Source organism: Mus pahari, chromosome 19 (genome assembly GCF_900095145.1).
Source record: "Mus pahari chromosome 19, PAHARI_EIJ_v1.1, whole genome shotgun sequence".
Classification (NCBI taxonomy): Eukaryota; Metazoa; Chordata; class Mammalia; order Rodentia; family Muridae; genus Mus; species Mus pahari.
Genome location: NC_034608.1, coordinates 31,672,487 through 31,692,898, shown reverse-complemented (window position 1 = coordinate 31,692,898; position 20,412 = coordinate 31,672,487). Strand labels below are relative to the sequence as shown.

General features: G+C 52.1%; 1 protein-coding gene and 1 non-coding gene across 2 annotated transcripts in view; one reads left to right on the top strand and one right to left on the bottom strand.

Annotated features, from left to right (window-relative positions):
- The window catches only part of LOC110337042 (protein ADP-ribosylarginine hydrolase-like protein 1), a 34,620-nt gene extending 19,893 nt beyond the window's left edge, over positions 1-14,727 (top strand). The window contains exon 8 of the mRNA XM_029532086.1: positions 7,892-14,727. Coding sequence (XP_029387946.1) covers positions 7,892-11,930 — 4,039 coding nt within the window. The 3' untranslated portion in view covers positions 11,931-14,727. The remainder of the gene's footprint in view (positions 1-7,891) is intronic.
- On the bottom strand, positions 7,419-7,530 carry LOC115062659. The gene has a single exon (XR_003842594.1). It is a non-coding gene; the product is annotated as a U6 spliceosomal RNA (small nuclear RNA).
- Positions 14,728-20,412: the final 5,685 nt, after the last annotated feature.

Sequence of the window (20,412 nt, the reverse complement as noted above, 5' to 3'; positions counted from 1 at the left end):
AAAAAAAAAACCTTAAAATTTCTGTTAAGTTAGAAGTGTCTTTTAGGACACTGGGCTGGCATTGCTCTGATGATAAAACTGCCGCTGGCTTAATTTACTTCTCGCTATTAGATAGAACTACATTGAAAGCACACTCGGGAGGTTGTAAAGAATCCGCATGAGTGTGAGGGCGAGGGCCCGCTCCCCAAGGTGCCCACACGTGAATAAGACACCAGTGCTGTACAGAGCCCAGCACTGACCTGCTCAGTCCCTTGCTAAGCTCACCACAGACTTCCTATTGTCTTAGGGCCAGAGCAGGTGGCCCCAAGACCATAAGCCCTTACAGGACGCTTTGGAGAGCATCGTTGTGACCTGCTTGCCCCGTGGTTCCTGTGGAGGCCATCACTCAGGGCCACTACCCCTCTTCCTCGAGCTGATGACTAGTAGCCTGGGTGATGCCAACTTGGAGCGCATCTCCTTCCACAGTCACCTCCAGTGCCCTCCACAGTCACCTCCAGTGCNCCACAGTCACCTCCAGTGCCCTCCACAGTCACCTCCAGTGCCCTCCACAGTCACCTCCAGTGCTCACCACAGTCACCTCCAGTGCTCACCCTCAAATCCCAGGGGCCCCATCTATGTCAGCGTCTTTGAATTCCACTCCTCGCACCACAGCTTCACGGTGCTGTTTCTTCTTTCCTCTCCTTTCCTATTTTGATGGTTTTCAAGTCAATCCTTTCCTCTTTCCTCCCTCCCTCCTCCCTCCCTTCTTTCTATCTTTCCTTTCTCCCTTCTCTCCTCTTTCCCTCCTTCCTTCCCTTTCCTCCTCTCTTCCTCCCTCCCTTCTCACCTCCCTCCATCCCTCCTTCCCTCCCTCCCTTCTTCCTTCCTCTATCCATCCATCCCCCCGTCCTTTCTTCTTTCTCTCTTTTCTCCTTCTTTTTGAGATAAGTTCTCAAAACCCAAACTGACCTATAAATTTGCACTCTCCCTCCCGCACCTCCTGATCATGAGGATCACCGATGTGCACTGTCAGGCTTGGCCTCGGATAACTTGGAACGTATTTTAAAAAGCCAAGTGTGGTGGCTCGCACCTATAATTTCCAGACTTGGGAGGCTAAGCCAGGAGTTATCACCACAAATGAGAGGCCAGCCTGGGCTGCACTGTGAGTTCCCAGCTAGCTAGCTTTTGGCTACAAAGTGGTGCCTGTCTAAAAGAAAAAAAGAAACAGAAAACCAATAAACATTCAAAACAGCAGACAGCTCCAGGCTTCTCTCTGTGCAGTTTTATAACTGCTGATGCTGGGCCACAATGACAGGGACACAGTTACAGAAACACATAAAAACACAGAGATAGAAACACACATGGAACTTTTTTTCTGAATCATTTAAAAAACAAATCACAAAACTTAGGTTCTTACGGGTTTTTTTTTTTTACCATAATTTTTGCCATGAATTTTTTTGAACAAGCCGTCTCTTCTCTCACTGCTGTTAAGTCAGAGGGTTGACAGGGCTAGAGTTGTACAGTCCGTGTCTTAGCACCCTACTCTGAAACACTGCTATTTTATATTACACAACTTGCCAGCTGTCTCACCATGGCCCCCTTTTCATCTGCTTTTCTATGCCACATCCCCGCACAGATCAGACACCTCCCCACCCCCATCCATATCTGCTCTCAACCCTTCACCTCCACAGGTACTGAACAGCAGCTTGAGGCCGTCGCTGTCACCAGAGTGAGATTCCAAGATCCCTTTATTCCCTCTTGGATTTTGAGGCATTGAAGAGTGCCCAACTCTTAGTGGCCTGGGTCAGCCCAGGTGATGGCTGTTGTAGATCACTCACAGCCCCAAGTGACCAAATATCTCTCAGTTACATTGATAGCCACACGTGTCAGATCCAGCTGCAATCCCAGGGGTACCACAGTCGAGGCAACCAGGCATCAGTTTTGAGACAGTGTGTTTCCAGGATCGCACTGACATTCAGATTCGGGACTGTCTAGCTTCCCAAATAACAGGGAGGCATTAGCAAGCATCTGCTACATAGCTCCCCCAGACAGGAGTCACCGTGAGAATGAGCTCACAAGTGACAGGCGACTAACACTAACACTGCTCCGTGGCTCCTTCTGAGACAGTGACACCTTAGGGCCTCACAGGCGCTCTCATCGCATCCCTAGTTGGGTCTTCTGCACTGTTTGGAAAATACTTTTTTTCTCCTAGAAATATATTTTCATCACTCATAGCCTAACATCAGACCTACTAGGAACATACTCAGAGCCGTGCTTAAAAGGCTCCATTATTTAAAACCATACCCTGTGGATGAATGTAGCTCAGTGGTGGCGTGTGTGTCTAGTATGCGTGAGGACCTGGGTGATTTCCATCCCAGGAAAACCCGGGAAGCAAGACACAATCTTACTTATAAACGTAAAAAAGGAATCTAGAGTGTGTCTCTCTTCACAACACTAACTTGGAAAGTGCATGCACGGAGCCCTTGGGCCAGCCCTGCTCTGTGGAAGTGACCAGGCTGTGCACGCTGCCCAAGGTCCTCATATCAGTGCCCCACTTGGACACTGAGCCTGTCAAGACTGTGTGGCTGGATGATACAAACGGGTTCCTGACCCAGTGGTGATGGTAGCCTCCGAGGGTCCCTGTCCTCAGGGCCACCTTGCCTTTCCAGGGTGACCATGAGGATCTATGATAGAAACTGATGAAGCAGTCGGCAATCTGTCTATGAGCTAAGGAGGTGGGGACTTAGGGACGGCAGGCGAAGGCCACTGGCCCCCGAGCCAGGGACCCTGAGCATGTCCTTTTGGGTCTTGGATACCTCACTCAGGATGGTATTCTCGAATATTCCCTAATATTCGTGGCTTTTGAAGAAAGGCTCCCAGAAAGGACAGCCATAAAAACAAAGCATGGTGGTCAGTCAGCATACTTAGTGATTATCCACCATGAGCTGAAGCAGCGGCCCTCAGGCCTCAGTTTCAGGGTAAGGAATATGGGTATAATACTGCCATAAACAGCATCGCCAAAGACAAATGTGGGGAGAAAGGGGTTCGTTACCGCTTACACTTACTGTTCGGGGAAGTCAGGGTGGGAGCTCAGGGCAGGAGCCATGGGGTGGGGGGGCTGCTTGCTGGTTTGCTCACTGGAGCTTGTTTGAGAACTCCACTTCTCTTACAAGAAAACTGAGGCAGAGGCGTGCTCTCTGCCAGAGGATGCTCAGAGCAGAGCATCTACCCAGCAATACCTCATGATGGGAACTAGCTTGACCCAAGGCTGCATGTGCTCCAACTGAAGCAGGCAGGGCTTGAGGTCTGCTGTTCTCTGTAGAAGTCATGATGTCGTAGGCATTCCTAAGTGCTGAGAAGCCTGGGTGTGTCCCGAGATGATTGTCCAGTCTCCCATCCTAAATGACCTTGCCCGCCTGCCACCGGTGCCTAAATTAGGAAGGTTTATGGGCCCCCTGTTTGTGTTGGCCATGGATTGGAAGATTCTGTTCCATCCTGGGCCAGGCTCTATAGCTCATCCAAGTACCTGAGGGACATGGAAAATGGGCTTAGTCATGTCTACACACTGCGGCTGGGCAAAGAGTGCCCCGCACCGGCAGCATGAGGCCCCGGGAGCCATCCTGGTGCTCCAGTGTGAGGTGTCGTGGCGACCAAAGACTCTGGAATATTCTGGCATAGGTTAGGCCAGAGGCACCAGCAGCTCAGAGGAACTGAGGTAGAGTGGGAGGAGACCACATGAGAAGGTTTGGGCATCAGAATACACACAGAGCACAGAGAGGCTTCCATAGGGCTGTGGCATAGACTCACAGCTAGGAAAGGCTCCCTGGAAGGAATGCGGAGGGTGAGCAGCAACATGCCAGAGGAAAGAGAAGCAGATGTGGAAGGTTGGGGCTGCAGCCAGGAGGGCAGAGTGGTAGGAGGGGCATGTCTACATGTTGCTTACAGGTATCTACAGCCCTACAGGTATTCACGGAGCGGGTGGAGCACGCTCGCTATCCCCTCCATAGGCCCAGCTCTCATGCTGAGAACTCTGCGGGCAACTGGAGTGAAGTGGGAAAAATAAAACAGACAAGCTTCTTGCTCACATGGAGCCTTTGTTGCCATAGAGAGCTGTGGGCAGGAGCAGAATGGCTCTGGGAATTGCACTGGGGACTCTTAAGTGGTCACATGGTCACAGGCTACCCCCGTGGTGAGCTGGGGAGCAGCCATGAGCTAGGAGTTACCCCCATGATGTGCTGGCTAGCAGCCCTGGGTGAGGAGTTTGAGATTGCCCTGGAGAGAGAACCATGAGTCTGTGTCCCCCAGGCCTGGCACCCGCTGTTCCAAGGACAGCCTCAGGCAGATGAGCTTAAGCAAAGATCTCAAGGTGAGACGTGCTAGAACTCCATTTCCCCTGGTTTTACTCCATCGAGAGCCTACCAGGAGTTGGGAGACCACAAAAGGCTGGGCCTAGAGATCAGAGGGAGGCATTCTGGAAGAGGACAGACGCTTGCTCACAGACAGTGGCTGGCCTCGGGGATGATAAGCAAAGATCCACAGGGAGGGATATGATGATGATGATGATGATGATGATGATGATGATGATGATTGTTAAACAGAGTTCTGACTCACTGGAGTGGGCTGGAAAATCCCGGTTTCCTCACTCACAGCGCAGATGCCCTCCCTCCGTGTGGGGCCTTGGTGTGACAGGGCCAGGTGTGGCTCACCAGAAAAGAACTTAAGTCTCTGCCCTAATCTGCTAATGCTGGCCCATAAATCTCAGGAAAAGCATCTGCCCTACCCTAACTGTAAACACCGGAGATGACCATGGGAACTTTGGGGAGCGTTTCCAAAACCCCATCTGGGGCTGTTAGATAAATCCCCTTTTCATGTCTGCCGAAGAGGTTAGACTGAAGGCCCCAAGTGGCCTCAAGTGTTGGTCCCTGGCGATGGGCAGGGGCTGAGCTGCTGGGCGGGACCTTGGCGACACGCTAGCTGAAACGTGGCATGGCATGACTTCGGCGCAACCAGCCAAGCTGAGTTCAGACCCACTAGTTCTCTTGATCTAAGGACACCCAGCAAGTCCCCCTAAAAATGTCCTGCTTGCAGCTCACCACCGAGACGTTGGGGCATGTGCAGACGCCAGGCTGTCCCCTCTGTGGCGGGAGAAGCTGACCAGGTGGGAGAAGCTGACCAGATGATGTCAGATGAGTTTCTTATTTCTCCCCCTAGACCATGGGGCCCAGAAGCCCTCAGAGAGGAACTTGGGAATGACAAGTGTCCTGCGTGGTTGGGCCCCGTGGCCTTTAGTCAGTCGGTCAGAATATCGACTGGATGTCGTCAGTGTAGTTATTTCAGTCACGCTATTGACTCACCTGAGAAAGTTTTAAGACAGTTGAAACAGCCTGGCCGGCTCACACACAGTGTGGCCACAGAGCTCCAAGAGATACGCAGGCTCTTTGAGCTTCCTCACAGGACCTGAGCCAGGTGAGTCTATCTGCATCCCGGGTCTGGGAAGCAAGACCCTCATGTCTCCACAGGCTCTGTGGGTCTGGGAGCTCACACACGGGGACTCTGGTGGCCCGGCATGGGGCACCTAGTTGAGAGGTGGTGGTGAGAACTGTCAAGCGTCTCTTCATAGCAACCGTAGAGCAAAGTGTGAGTAGACCCGTCTCGGCCCTGCTGGAGGGTATGGGCTTGGTAATTGCAGATGCATGAATTCAGCCCGCTCCAGGTCCCAAGCCCTGCTTGAGATCCTGTGTGCTGATATTCATGATGGAACAGTGGGCACATGAAACCAGACCCACAGAAGACGCTGGCAACCAGGACAACACAGGAAGGGCGTGGCTGTGCCCAGCCTAGGGTGGGTCAGAGATGCTGTTGTCTGTCCTCTGTACAAAGAACATCCAACGAGAGAGTAGAGGCTCGATGTGGCTGGCAGAGGAGTGTGGTCATGTGACCTGTGGCCCGCAAGAGCTGTGTGTATGTGGGGCAGGCAAGCCTGGAAGAGCGGCAGGGGATGTTTCCTGGGGCCAGCAACAGTCTGACACATCTTAAAGCTGTAGGGCCCTGAGGTTGTAGTGGGTGGAAGCCAGGAAAGCTCCTGTGTGCCCAAGGGGCACAGTTAATAGGAGGAGGAATTTGGGACGTAAGGGCTTAGCTCACAGGCACACAGTGTGCCTGTGAAACCCCAGCTATCCATACAGAAGCTTCTATCTAGGTCAACTCCATGATGTAGAACTTAATGGCCACCAGTTACAAGATGCCCTGGGAGAGGGAAAAATTGGCACCCACAGTCAAAGCCAACCCTCCCCCAGGGCCACCCCGCCTTACTTACCTCAGAGGCTGGAAATTTGGGATCACTCAAACCCACGCCACTATGCTCAGATCCCATGAAGCCAGCCCGCCCCACCCTGTGCCCTCTGCCCGTGGCAGGCAGCCGTTAAGACTCCCAGGTGGCTTTGCAGGGAGCACAAACTCTTCAGAATCACTCTGCTGGTGCTGTCCCCGGATGGTGAGCCACTGTCGGTGAAAGGAGGTCTCTCTCCACCCAGGACAGCTTCCAGATCAGTCTGAGGCCCCAGATCGGTGTGAAGAGACTTGTCCACAGGCCATCTGAACGGGGAGACAGGTCAGGCAGTAAGACTGTGGCAACCAGATGCCACGGGGGCAAGCCTGAGCCCAGAGGCTACTGGTTCCTGAACTCTGAAACAGACCAATGGCTCTACAGACTAATGCCTTTCCACTCTGGGCCTCAGGGGAGCGTTGGGGCCCGCCCCAGGATTGGTTCATCCCTGCAAAGACAGAGCAGCTACTGCAGGGATTGGCTTTTGTATCCTGACTGACTATGCAGAACAATGGAGCTCTTGGTGGCGGCCTCGCAGCTGCGGATTAGTTATTTTTACCCAGTGCCCTGTGCTTACTCAGAGCCTGCCAAGGCTTTCTGAGCGCTCACAGCACGGCTGCCCTTCAATACCCCTACTTAATGGGTCAGCTCTTTGAATGCATGTGTGTCAGGCTGGCACAGGTCTCCCAGGAAGTGCTCAGGACCAGCCCCAGCCCGAAGGTCAGATAGGTCCTGATTCCTGAGAATGAGCCGCAGAGGGTCCTCCAGGAGTTTTGATGTTGTCCTCATCAGGGTGACTGTGGCTGTAACGGAACACCATGACCAAAGCAACTTGCGGGAGGAAAAGGTTTACTCCTTTAATTGGCTTACACTTCCACATCACAGTCCATCCCTGAAGGAAGTCAGAGCAGGAACTCAAACAGGACAGGAACCTGGAGGCAGGAGCTGATGCAGAGACCATGGAAGGGTGCTGTTTACTGGCTTGCTCCTCATGGCTTGCTCAGCCTGCTTCCTTACAACCCAGGGATGGCACCACCCACAATGGATTGGACCCTCCCCCATCAATTGCTAGTTAAGAAAATGCCCCACAGGTTTGTCTGTCATCTTTTTTTTTTTTAATATGGAATGCTTCACGAATTTGCGTGTCATCCTTGCGCAGGGGCCATGCTAATCTTCTCTGTATCGTTCCAATTTTTTTTTAGTATATGTGCTGCCAAAGCGAGCACTTGCCTGTCATCTTTTTTTTTTTTTTTAAGATTTTTTTATTTACTATATGTAAGTACACTGTAGCTGTCTTCAGACACTCCAGAAGAGGGAGTCAGATCTTGTTACTGATGGTTGTGAGCCACCATGTGGCCGCTGGGATTTGAACTCTGGACCTTCGGAAGAGCAGTCGGGTGCTCTTACCCACTGAGCCATCTCACCAGCCCTTGCCTGTCATCTTAATGGAGGCTTTTCTCTTGAGGTTCCCTCCTATCAGATGACTCTAGCCTGTGTCAAGTCAACCTAAAATCAGAATTATCATGAGCTTATGAAAATGAGTAAGAGATGTGACCATTGTGGGCTTTGATATTTGTTTTCCCACAGTTCTGAGAGCCCCAGGATTGGCTGTGGGAAGACAGCCATGGATGCGCAGATGCTGAAGAAGAGGATCAGCAGGGCGTGTGACGAGGCAGCCCGCACTGTCCTCGGCAGCCTCCTGCTTTATGTCTTGGACCGTGCCGATGGACCCCAGAAGGTGGAAGACAGGGCACCCGGGGCCAAACGCCCTTCCCAACTCCAGGAGATGTGCCGGAGACCCACACGGTTCCAGCTTCTACAGGCTAAGTTCATGGGCACTGGCCGGGAGCCCCACCTCAAGAAGACCCGGGACGTGGGCCGGCTGATCTCTAAAGACAAGCAAGGACCTGGTAGGAGTTTTGTAAATGCCACCATCAACAAGCTCCTGGAAAAGACCAAGGAAGGGGGCAGAAGCTCCAGCCAGAGGACCCCAGCCAATGAGAAGCCCCAGTGGAGCCCCTCAAGTGGGAAGAACACTGTGAAAAACATCCTGAAGAAGTTCCTGGCTGCAGAAGAGAAGGCGGCCAAGGAGAAAGAAGTAGGTGAGAAGCCCCCTGCCCAGCGGCCTGGAGCTGCCAGGGGCCTCCTGCCAAGAATCGTGGGCCGGAGCTCCATCCTCTCCAAGCTGAGGGAAAGATTCGAACAGAACAGCTGCCTGTACTCGGAGGCAGGCGTGCTGCCCCTGCACAGGGAGGGGCTGAAGAGCAAGAACCTACAGAAGAGGAAAGTGCACAGGCCACAAGTGCGGGTGCTACACGTGGCCACCATGGCTACCAGCTGCACCAGAATCCCCCCTGCCCAGTTTCTGGCCTGCACAGCTGAGCCCCTGCCGGCCCTCAGCATCGCCACCATTGTCTGCGGGCCCCAGAGCTGGTTGTCCCACTGTGCAAAACTTAGTCACTCGGAGTGCAGACGCTGGCCTACCTGGGGAGCCAACACGTCCTCCAACTCAGAAAACCTGGAGTCTGTTGGAAACAGAACACAAGGTCTCGCGGACGAGGAGCGCAAGGGACATCTCATGTCCTCGGTGCCCCAAGTGGTGGCCGACGTGGACAGTCACATGACTCTGAACGTGGGTTTCTCTGGTGTGTCTACTAAAGGTCATGCTCTGCCTGGCCATGCACCAGTGTTGTCTTCACTTGGACTGGACAGCCCCAGAAGTACTGGGGCGGTCGGAAGGGACAGAACAGCAGAGCTCAGAACACAAGAGGTGGCAGCTGACGCCCGGGGAGTGACGGATAATTTAAGAGGGGCCCCTGAAATCTCCATGACTATGAGCAGCTCTGAGGATGAAGCCGAAAGGTCAGCCTCGGACTTGGAAAAGGAGCCCTTCTTTGCCACCCAGTGGCACCTGCCAGAGCAGGAGGCTGTGACTCAGATCCCCCTCCTTGCCCCCCTAGCAGTCCAGGCTGAGTGGCGAACACAGCCCGCCATCAAGCCTCCACAAATCACCGTGCAGCTGCCCATCGTTCACGAGATGCCAGCCTCTCCTGGTCATGAAGACCAACGTCCTCCGGTTGTGAGAAGAGAGGGCGTGGCATCTTCCACTGTGACCGAGGACACGAGGGGTCCCCCAGCCCCAACAATGCAGAGTCAGCCCTGTGGGATGCCTGTGAGTCTCTATCCTGCAGCTCAGTGCAGACTCCAGGAAGACCTAAGAGATGGTGCTGGCGTGGGCCGGGATGCCTCACAGAGGTTCCTAATACCAAGTCCTTCCAAGACGTTTCCTGGTGGAACAGAGGGAAAACAGAGCCCTGAGAAGTCACATGACCTCAGGAATTGCAGTGGTGACAGCCCCTCCACGTACCTCACTGCTGGGAGAAGCTATGCAGGAGTGGGCACCTGCTCGACCACTGGCCTCCAGCAAGGAGCATCGACTATGGTGCTGCCGCCAAGCCAGGATTGCATAGGGCCCGACGGTTCTATAGCACCGGGCAAGAGCATACAGTTTGAACAGGAAGAGTGCCAAGGGACCCTGAATAAGTCAGCCCAACCACTAGGCAGCGCTCGGGAAAACAGCAGCCATGACCTGGGCAGCAGCAGCCAGTCCACACTAAATGATCAGCCTATCGCCTCTGGGAAGGTAACGGGGACTGTCATTGATCTCACAATACCACAGCCAAGTAGTACTCATCACCCTGAACTCAAGACAGCAGCATGGCCAACTGGTACTCAGGACACTGAGCTCAAGGTGATTCCACATACGGGTGACTCCAAGGAGGTTGGATACAAGGCAGTGCCACAGACAAGTGCCCAAGATGTTAGACACACGCAAAGGTCATGGGCATGTGGCGCCCAGAATGATGCACACAGGATCACAGGACAGCCACACGTTCCCCAGGATGTGGAGCCCAACAGGACGCCACGCCTCGGTGGTTCCCAGGAGCCTAAACATGAGGGACCAAGGGGAGTCCAGAATATTGACCACAAGACGGCACAGCAAAATAGGACCCAAGACACTAAACTGACGACACTGCGGCCAGGTGGTGCCCAGGACCCTGAACACAAGACGGTGTCACAGGCAAGTGACACCCAAGGTGCTGGACACAAAACAACCACATGGGCAGGTGGTGCCCAAAACACTAGACAGAAGGTATCTTCACAGCCGGGTGCTGCGCAGGACACTAAATACAAGATAGTGCCACAAGCAGGTGTTACCCCGGACACTGAGCATGAGGTGACCGCACAGGCTGGTGATGTCCAGGATGGAGAAGAAAGCCCTGAAAAGAAGACAATGCTGTGGTCAGGAAGCGTCCGGGACTATAAAGACGAGATAACCCAAGGACCACACAGCCATCCGTCTTTGGCATCAAGCAAGTCCTCAGAGCATGCGAGTAGAGCCACTGAAGACCTGTCGCGGAGCTGTCCCCTAATGTCGGCAGCCCCAGTCGTTCAGACACAGGAAGCTGGGGGTTCTTGCCTAGTGCCTACTAAGTCTCCCCTATGCGTTTCAAGTGAGCCAGGGAACGAAACTACAGCGGTGGAAAGAGACACTCTATGCAAAAGCACCGCATCTCCAGAGCCACAGGCGAAGCCAGCGGAGGATCTGGACCACTCACCGCGGCCCTCTGCGGGTCCACGGGCACCGGACAGAACGGATCCCGAGAAAGAACACCACCACCTCTCTGAGGCGGCACACTCCGCTATAAGGCTGGCCGCAAAGGGAGAGGCCAGGCAAGTGGGGTTAGCTCACAGTCCAGAGCCTCCTGTCCCCAGTCAGAAGGTAGAGCATAGGTCTGCCCCCCAGGTAAAAACCTTGGGAGGTGACGCCAAAGAGATGCTGCCAACACAGGCAGACATGGGCGGGCCACAGAGACAGCACGGATTGGAGGAAACTGGTACAGGACATGTAGGGTTACACCAGACTGGACAGTCAGATGTGCTGTGTGCGGCAGATCCTCAGGCACGGGCTTCCCAGGACCTAGTAGCCAATGAAAAGACGCTGGTGGAGGAAAATTCCTGTCAGCTCAGGGACAGGGCTCAGGAGCATCCCTCAAGACCACCAAAGAGGCTGGAAAAGATCCCAACTCAAGGAGACCGTCTCCAGGCTGGCAAGAATCTAGCTACCCCAGGGGACCCTACGGAGCCTTGTGGCCTGGCTATGCAGAAACAGACCCAGAGTCAGGGACAGGCCAGCCACCCAGTACCTCAGGCCTGGGGACAACCCAAAAACACTGCTGAAGGAGTCCTGACTACTGGCATGAGTGGGGAACCTCCCAGACCGGGCCCCACATTTGGCAGTCAGCAAAGCCTGGTTGCCCAGCACCTGCCCCGAGAAACCCAGAATCTGGCCACTAGCAGGACCACAGCCAGCTCCCTGGAGAACACACATGACACTTCCTGGCGCACATCTAATGCTGGGGGCCACCCACTCTTCCAATCCCTTGCCCAGGATGGGCCCCCAAGTGCCCCTAGGGCAGAAAAGGGCCTGTCAGACCATAGGCATCCCAGGTCGGTGCACTTTGCAAAGTACCGCGCCCAAAGCTTTCGGGACCAGAAGGCCTTCGATCTGTCCTTCAGGCCCTCAGTTCTCAGGGCCAGTGATACCTTTGAGCCTCCGAAGTGAGAGCTCACCTTGAGTCAACATGTCTGTCTCTGACCGAACGTGACTTTGGGCATCCCCCCAACCCCCGAGAAAATGTAGACAGACATTAGTGTCTCTCATTTCTTCTCTCTTCGCGTGAACCAATCCTGGGGATGCATACAGGTGGTGCTTGCGCATGTTCGAGGCAGCTGTGAGACCTCTCTAGGTAAGGAAGATGTTAGCTATCCCATTGCTCTCACAGGACATTGTGGTGTCAGCCCAGCCCTGTGACTTGGAGGACACCGGGCACTCACTCCTGTCTTGGCAGAAGAGAGACCAATGTCACAGGCGGGCTGCCCTTTCTGTGTCCTCTGGCCCTCAGCTCCCCAGAGCTTCCCAAATATGTCCCTTCCGGCCTACTACCCCAAAATCAGTGCCTGTGACCTATGACCTGTGACCTGAACCTTGCATATGGGAAGGTGCAGTGCTTGCCTAAGCCACATCCCACTCCTAAGCTGATCCCAGTGAGACATGGGGTCCAAGTCTGGCTTGTCTCCTCAGCAGACATCAGGAAAGAAGCATGAGGAGCTGCGGGTGGCTTTCCCAACACTGATTTGAGGCACACAAGTCTAGGCATGAGGCAGCTCTCCCGTCCTGCTGTTGGCCAAGCTACATGGGCTTGAGTTGTTTCCAGCTGCCGACTGCACTTCTGTCCAGGGCGTTTGCTCTCCTGAGGCACACAAGGACAGTTATAGTCGCCCACTGCACCTTGGCTCGGGATAGTGTCCATTAACAACTCACAGTGTCCCGACTGCCCCTTGGTGTGTCTACTGTAATCTAGATCAAGCTCAACACCTCTGGGCAGACTACACGCTCTGGTTGTCATGCCACCTGACTTGTGGGGCTGCCCCACAGAACCGCTGAAGAGCTGAGGTGGTGAACAGCATCGTAGGGTGCTCTCCTTTGGGTGACTTCCTCTCATCTTTGGAGACTTCCTGTTTGGCTTTGTCACACTTGAGAACTTCCCCAAAACTCTCGCCTGCTCTGGAGACTGGCTCTCCATTTGCTGGGACTTCCTTTGTTTTCCAGCTCAAATATCCATAACAAGAATGTCCTGTCGTATCCCAGATGAAACTGACTATGGGTGGCCCCACCCCAGCTCAGGGACCCCTGAGTGGACAAATGGGCCATTGCTCAGGAACCTGAGCCCCCTCCCCCCCCCATCAGTCAGGAAGCAGGAGGTGTTTGTGTGTTGAGCACAGCACCACAGGTGCTCCCCCTGGCAGAGGTGGTGCTCCTCACTCTTTTCAAGAGCCTTTGCTGAAGTCACAGGGGTTATGTGAATTTCCCGAACAAAGGGCACTGTCCCTCGTGTCCTATATTGCACCCCTGGGGCCATTTCCCCTTAACCTGGGGTCCATGGAGTTAGATACCTAGGTGTTTGTTTTTCAAGCCCAGCCAATACTGGGGGGACATGAAGCTATGGGGTGCAGTGATTCCCTACCCTACCTAGGCTTCCTATAAAGCCCGGTCCTAGGGACTATGAGACAGGAGGGTGGTCCCAGGAGAGGCCACAGACCTCCTTAGGCCTTTTTGGAATTATCAGCCACATCTACTCACACCAGTGCTGTTAGAAAGCAGCTCTAACCCTTGAGATGCCCAGGTATGGCAATCTCCCACCAGACAGATGCAAAACCGATTTACATGTTTTCTTCCTTTACATGCTTTGATCCACAAAGGATGTGAGGTGATGTTTGATCAAAAGGATGATGACAGACAGAGGAGATTATAAAAATTGCATGCTCGTTGGAAATCCCTTTAAGGAGACATTGCTGAAGGTTTAGGGTTTTTTTTTTTTTTTTTTTTTTTTTTTTACGACGGAGTACTTTGGCAAACAAGAACTTTTAAACAGACCTAAAAGTTGTGAGGAGTAAGCAAGCAAGGTCACACAGCAGGACCTTTGCACACAGCACAGCATGGTCAGCCTGTCCCCGTACACACGGCCACTGTGAAGTCACCTGTCCCTTGAGGCTCGGAGACACACAGCTCAGCCCGGTGTTCGGGAAGGCTGTAAGCTATTAAACGCTGCTCTAATTGAAATTAGAGCAAGTCCCTACTGCCAAGTCTCAACTCAGTCAGCAGAGAGCGCACCACAGTGTCTGTCAGGTAGACCACTGTCCTGCAGGGAGAGGCCCACAGCACCCTGGGTTGGAACAACTAACTCCCAAGGTGGTGGGCAGAGCACCCCCCCCCATAAGATCCAAACATGAAGAACCAGCTCCTAACTCATCAGCCAGTTAAGACCCCACCACTCAGTGCTCACTCGGGCCCTGCTGATGCTGCTTTCAGGGCACGGTCCACAGACTCCTGCAGCCCAGACAGAACAGCCTGTGAGGGAGCCTCTCCCGCCTGCTATGCGTCCGCCAGCAGACACTGCGCCCTGTGTAAGACACGCCCTTGGGGCTGCTGCTTTCTGAGCTGTGCAGAGACAACAGGCCTAACTCTTTCCATCAAAGATCTCACTACCGTTTTAGTTATGTGTCAACCCGTGGTTCTATCCTTCTTTGTATGTAAGAACTCTAAAATGGATTCGTCAGAAAAAAAAATACTTTGGTATATTGTTTCCTTTGAATGTACACTAACTTTGGATAGCTGGAATTTTGTAAAAGGAAATAAATTATATTTCCCATTATAAATCTCTTACTTATGTCTGTGGGGAGCAAGATTTTCACTCTAAGAAATTTGAGACTAGAGAAAGTGAATTAAGCTCTGTAGAACAGGGCACAGCCACAAAGAAAAGGCAAAAAATGACAGACATGGATTGGTACAAGACTGATTTTTTTTTAAGTCCCTGATTGGGCTGGTGAGATGGCTCAGTGGTTAAGAGCACTGAGTGCCCTTCCGAAGGTCCTGAGTTAAAACCCAGCAACCACATGGTGACTCACAACCATCCATAATGAAATCTGACGCCCTATTCCGGTGTGTCTGAAGACAGCTACAGTGTACTTACATATAACAATAAATACATCTTTGGGCCAGAGCAAGCGGGGCCTGAGCAAGCAGAGGTCCAGAGTTCAATTCCCAGCAACCACATGACGGCTCACAACCATCTGTACAGCTACAGTGTACTCATATACATAAAATAAATAAATAAATCTAAAAAAAAAAAAAAAAAGTCCTTTTCCTGTTGGCTGGTACTCCAGGGGAACACTGGCTTCGGGCTGCTCTAACAGAGCCCCTTTTCTTGTTTCACCCTATTGGTTCAGAACACAATCTATCTAATGATATCTCTCCCTTTCCTGATGGTGGGTTCAGTCTCCTAGTAAACTGACTACAACCTTCTAACTCTCAGGTTCAGGGTTCTGAGACAAGCAGGCACCAGCCACCAGCCAGAGAGAGGGGGACCTCTTCTGCCTCCTGATTTTCTGTAACACCTTGGTGTCCACACACACCACATACTAAAAATGGACTATAAGGATTTCTTTTCTTTTCCTTTTTTTTTTTTTTTTTTTTTTTGATTTTTCGAGACAAGGTTTCTCTGTGTAGCCCTGGCTGTCCTGGAACTCACTCTGTAGACCAGGCTGGCCTCGAACTCAGAAATCCGCCTGCCTCTGCCTCCCGAGTGCTGGCCCTTCTTTTCCTTTTTTTAAAGAAGATTTATGCCGGGCAGTGGTGGTGCATGCCTTTAATCCTAGCGCTTGGGAGGCAGAGGCAGGCGGATTTCTGAGTTCCAGTGAGTTTTAGGACAGCCGGGACTACACAGAGAAACCCTGTCTCAAAAAACAAACAAACAAACAAACAAAAAACAAAAATGGAGAAGGAGAAGGAGAAGGAGAAGGAGAAGGAGAAGGAGAAGGAGAAGAAGAAGAAGAAGAAGAAGAAGAAGAAGAAGAAGAAGAAGAAGAAGAAGAAGAAGGATTTATTTAATGTATATGAGTACACTGTCTTCAGACACACCAGAAGAGGGCATTGGATCCCATTACAGATAGTTGTGAGCCACCATGTAGTTGCTGGGAATTGAACCCAGAACCTCTGGAAGAACAGGCAGTGCTCTTAAATGCTGAGCCATCTCTCCAGCAGGATTTCTTATTTATCTTTGGGCATGCTGCACGGATGAATGAACATCACATAGGAAGTAGCCATGAAGGGAGGAGAAAACTCAGTGAGCCCTGGGCTGGGGTAGAGAGAACTCCATGGTAGGCCAGCAGGGCTGGAGGCTCTGTCCAGAGAAACCCTCCGCATGCTCTGGGGATGAAGACAGCAGCGCCATCCCAGGATCTTTCTGGGTCTCTTTGCCTGCTCTGGAGGCAGAACTATTTCTAGTCATTTGAATGGAACCCTTTTGCTCTACCTGTGAGGAAACTGTGGGCAGGCAAGAAACGCTCCCCTTGCTAGTCTTTGGCAGCTGTAGTACCCGTCAACACTTGACAGCAGCAGGCAGGAGCATCAGGTGAAACCCTTTAGTGTTACAGCTTTTGTGTGGTTGCCGGGGTCCCTTGTCCCTAAGGTGAGAAATGTTAACGGCTCTTGTGCAGGCCTGGGGGATAAAGAACCCTTAGCTCTGCAAGTGACATAGGTCTTGTATAGCTCTAAAAATTCATGATCCCTTAGCCCTTGGCAGCAGCTAGCATCACGGCTACCAGGCCTGTGTATCGGAATCCTGTTGTCGGTGCTGCTGCTGTTAATTGAAGCAAGCGTCACTGCTCTGGGCCTGTTGGCCACCACTTAATCTCCTGCTTCTGATGCTCCTTCTTCCTGCTCTTAGCTCAGCCAGCTCTACTAAAAGCAAACAAAAGAAAGCACTTGACAAAAACAGTTTATTGAGCCTAATGTTGCATCCTCAGGGATGGCATCTTAGAAAGGGCTCTCCCAACCTGCTTGCCAACTGAGCCACACGGCTCGCATAGATGGTCAAAGAAAGGACTTCTACAGCAATCACAGCAAACCTCGAATGGAAAGTATGGGCCTTGCATCACAGGAAGGGCTCCTTTTCTAGTGTAGGTAGAAAGGGGCTGTAGGGTTCTCTAGAGTTCAGTGAGGGTGGGAATGGCATAAATAAAGCCTGTCGCAGATGGAATGGTTGGAGCTGAGCCTTCAGCTGCAGCTTCAAGAGTTTGAAGTTCAGAAGCAGATAGCACCTGTGTCTGCAATATGACTTCCTCGAGCTGAGCCTTCTTTGGAGTATTCAAAGCAGCTGGTGCTGCATAAGGGCAACCCAGCTGAATGCGCATCAGGCGCTGCTTCCTAAATATAGCCAGGACACCCAGGGACGGTCTAACAGCTGACAATCTCAACAGCAAAGCGGGTGCTTAAAATGGAGATGTATCAACAGGTTTTTAAAAAAGATTTATTTATATGAGTACACTGTAGCTGTACAGATGGTTGTGAGCCATCATGTGGTTGCTGGGAATTGAATTCAGGACCCTTTGCTCAGCCCAAAGATTCATTTATTATTATGTGTGAGTACACTGTAGCTGTCTTCAGACACACCAGAAGAGGGTGTCAGATCTCTTTATGGATACTTGTGAGTCACCATGTGGTTGCTGGAATTTGAACGCAGAACCTTTGGAAGAACAGTCGGTGCTCTTAACCGCTGAGCCATCTGTCCAGCCCTTCGCCAACAGTTTTATCAGCAACATTTAACATCATCTAACAACCCTTTTGTTGATGTTAACTCTCAGCCAGAGAGGGACAGGTTCTTCCATTATGTGTCAAGGCCACACTTAGGTGGATTGCTACTTCAGTGGTGACACAATGTGGCAAGACATCTAAGTAGCCCAGAATACTCAAGGAGGCAGGACAGAAAAGAAGTGAAGGAATTACCAATAATCACAGCCCATTGACCTTCTCCCTCCCTCCCTCCCTCCCTCCCTCTAAGGCAGTCAGCTGTCAGTCTCTTCCTATGGTAAAGTACAAAGGGGAGGACCCTTCAGTCTGAAATGAGAAGGGACTCTGTCCCAGGGATGGGAGCCCTCCCCTGTGTGTACAAGCCCTCCTCTTAGTGAAGAGAGTGACAGAACCTAGGGAGCTGAGGACCTACTCATGGCCAGAGCCTGGGGTGATCTGGGAACTTCTAGTCCAGAGAGGAAAGCCCTATCCTTGAGCCTTGGCCCAAACTTTCTATTGAATACTCAAGGTACTCAAAAGGCCATTGCTAATTAACTCACCGTGAGTGAAGTCTCTAAATTCACCAGAAGGAGTAGTAAGCTACTAGAAAGTCCATGTGCAGTCCTCCTGCTAAGGAAGTGTTGAGACACCTCCCCTACAAGTTCAGAGGACTACAGGCAGCAACATGCCTTTGTGCAGAGGGGTTTGGGCACCATTTTGCTGAGGGCTACTTCAATGGTTCAGTCCCTGTGACACTAAGGGAGTGGGAACTCCCCTTGCCTCTTCCTCCCCCTGTGACTTTTCCCCATGGGCCCAGGCTCTCTACATCTAGATTCTCTTCTCTGAGCTGAAGGCTGGACATTGTGAGGGCCTGGGAGGCCTTGAGGTCATGTGGTGGATCAGTGTGCCTGTCCAGTGTTCTGTACCCAGGTCTCCGTGACTCTTGATTCTCAGTCGCCACCAGGGGGCACTGCTAGCCTCCAGATGGCAGCATTGGCAGGGCTACAGGGCACAGCTGCAATTGTGCAAACCCAGCAAGTACACCCAGCTGCTACCACTCTCCGTGGCCCTCCCTGTCCTTTACCAGACTAAAACTGAGGTGAATGGGAGCATGGGGGAGGGGCAAGGCATGGCACACAAATTCACAGGTCGTTGCCTGGGTTTCTAGGGAGATGGTGTAAGACCTAGAACTCTAAATGGGACACTGCATTTAGCACTAAAACAGTGCTGGGCACAGTGCCTACTGGTGTGGCTGTAGCAGGGGTTGGGCCTTCCATGCCCTGGCTTGATGCTGTCTTCTAGGAGGAACATACTTCCGGCCCCTGGCCCCGCCCCCAACATGGCCCCTTCGGCAGATGGGAGTATTGTGGTTTTGTTCTGCCTTGAGAGGATAGAAAAGCACTCTCTTTTAGCCACTTCCTGCCCTCTGTCGGGCTCCTCAGTGCCCCTGAGAGTTCAACAGAAGGCCGCAGGATGAGGTGAAACCACCACAGATGAAGCGGATGGCAGAAAATAGCCGTCTGTGGGCTCTCTGTGGTCAGCAACCACTGAGCACCCCAGTGAGCAGGTACCACGTGGCAGCTAGAACAATGAGGAGAACAGCTGAGCTCAGGTATGCTTGCTAGGTCATGGTGACCCCTCCTGAAGGCCTGAAGGGTCAGAGGACTCCTGATCGTGTGCTGGGACCTAACTGCAAGTATCCACCATGTGACCGCACAAACAGAGCCTCTTACTCCTTAGAAGACATCTCTGCCACCAGCGGTTCTGACTGGGAGAAAAATGGAGAAATAGGATCAGTGACCATCTTTGCTCTTGAACTCCTCTAGAGCAGCAGAGTCTAGACCCAGATTTACCTGCATGGAGGTTCATTAAGTGGAAAACTCCGAGGGTTCCTGGTGGCAAAGGCTTGTTATCCCGATGCATCTTCTTACCAACACGGGCAGGACCATAAGCCTTCAGCCTTTAGGTGACAAGGTAGGTCTCCCGGACTCTAGTCTGCAGGGCTTGAAGCCTGGACATCTTCCCTCTCCCCTGCACACCCCTCCCCCCAAAAATCCTCAAGCCCAGAAAAGAAAAAAAATAAGGGAAGAGAAGAGAAGAGGTATAGAGTTTGCTTATGGGACAAACATTCCTGTGTGTAAGGAAGATATGGATCCATTCACAGCACGAAGCTACAAGAAATGCGCAACACACACACACACACACACACACACACACACTGCCACAAAGCACTGATAATCAAAGAACTGTGGAGATACAAGGATAAAGGGACAGAATGTCCACAGGACTGCAACAGCCTCAGTGATGCCCAGCACAGCCTCAGTGATAGCAGAAACAACAGCACCTCATGGATAGGACGTTGTGCTTACTGCTGCCCTTGAAAAGCCTCCGTGTGCCGACCATCCACGAGGAAGAGTTTAGGGTCGTGGTAGACATCTGGACATTGAAAGATACACTGTTCTGAGGTTCACACAGCAGAGCCACTGAAAACTGGAAACATGGGAGTGGGTGAGTTTTATTGTATATAGGTCATATTCCTATACTGCTAGGAGAATGTGAGCATTTACCAGAATTAAAAGGCATAGTACTTAGGACACAGCTCAGCCGTGAAGAGCATTTGCTGCTCTTGTAGACCTGGGTTCAGTTCCCAGCACCCACATGGTGCCTTACAACTGTCTGTAACTCCATTCCCAGGGGAGCCGGTGCTCATAAAATACTCATAAAAGAAAAATAAAGAGGGCTGGAGAGATGGCTCAGCAGTTAAGAGCACTGACTGCTCTTCCAGAGGTCCTGAGTTCAAATTCCAGCAACCACATGGTGGCTCACAACCATCTGTAATGGGATCTGATGCCTGCCCTCTTCTGGTATGTCTGAAGACAGCAACAGTGTACTCATATACATAAAATAAATAAATCTT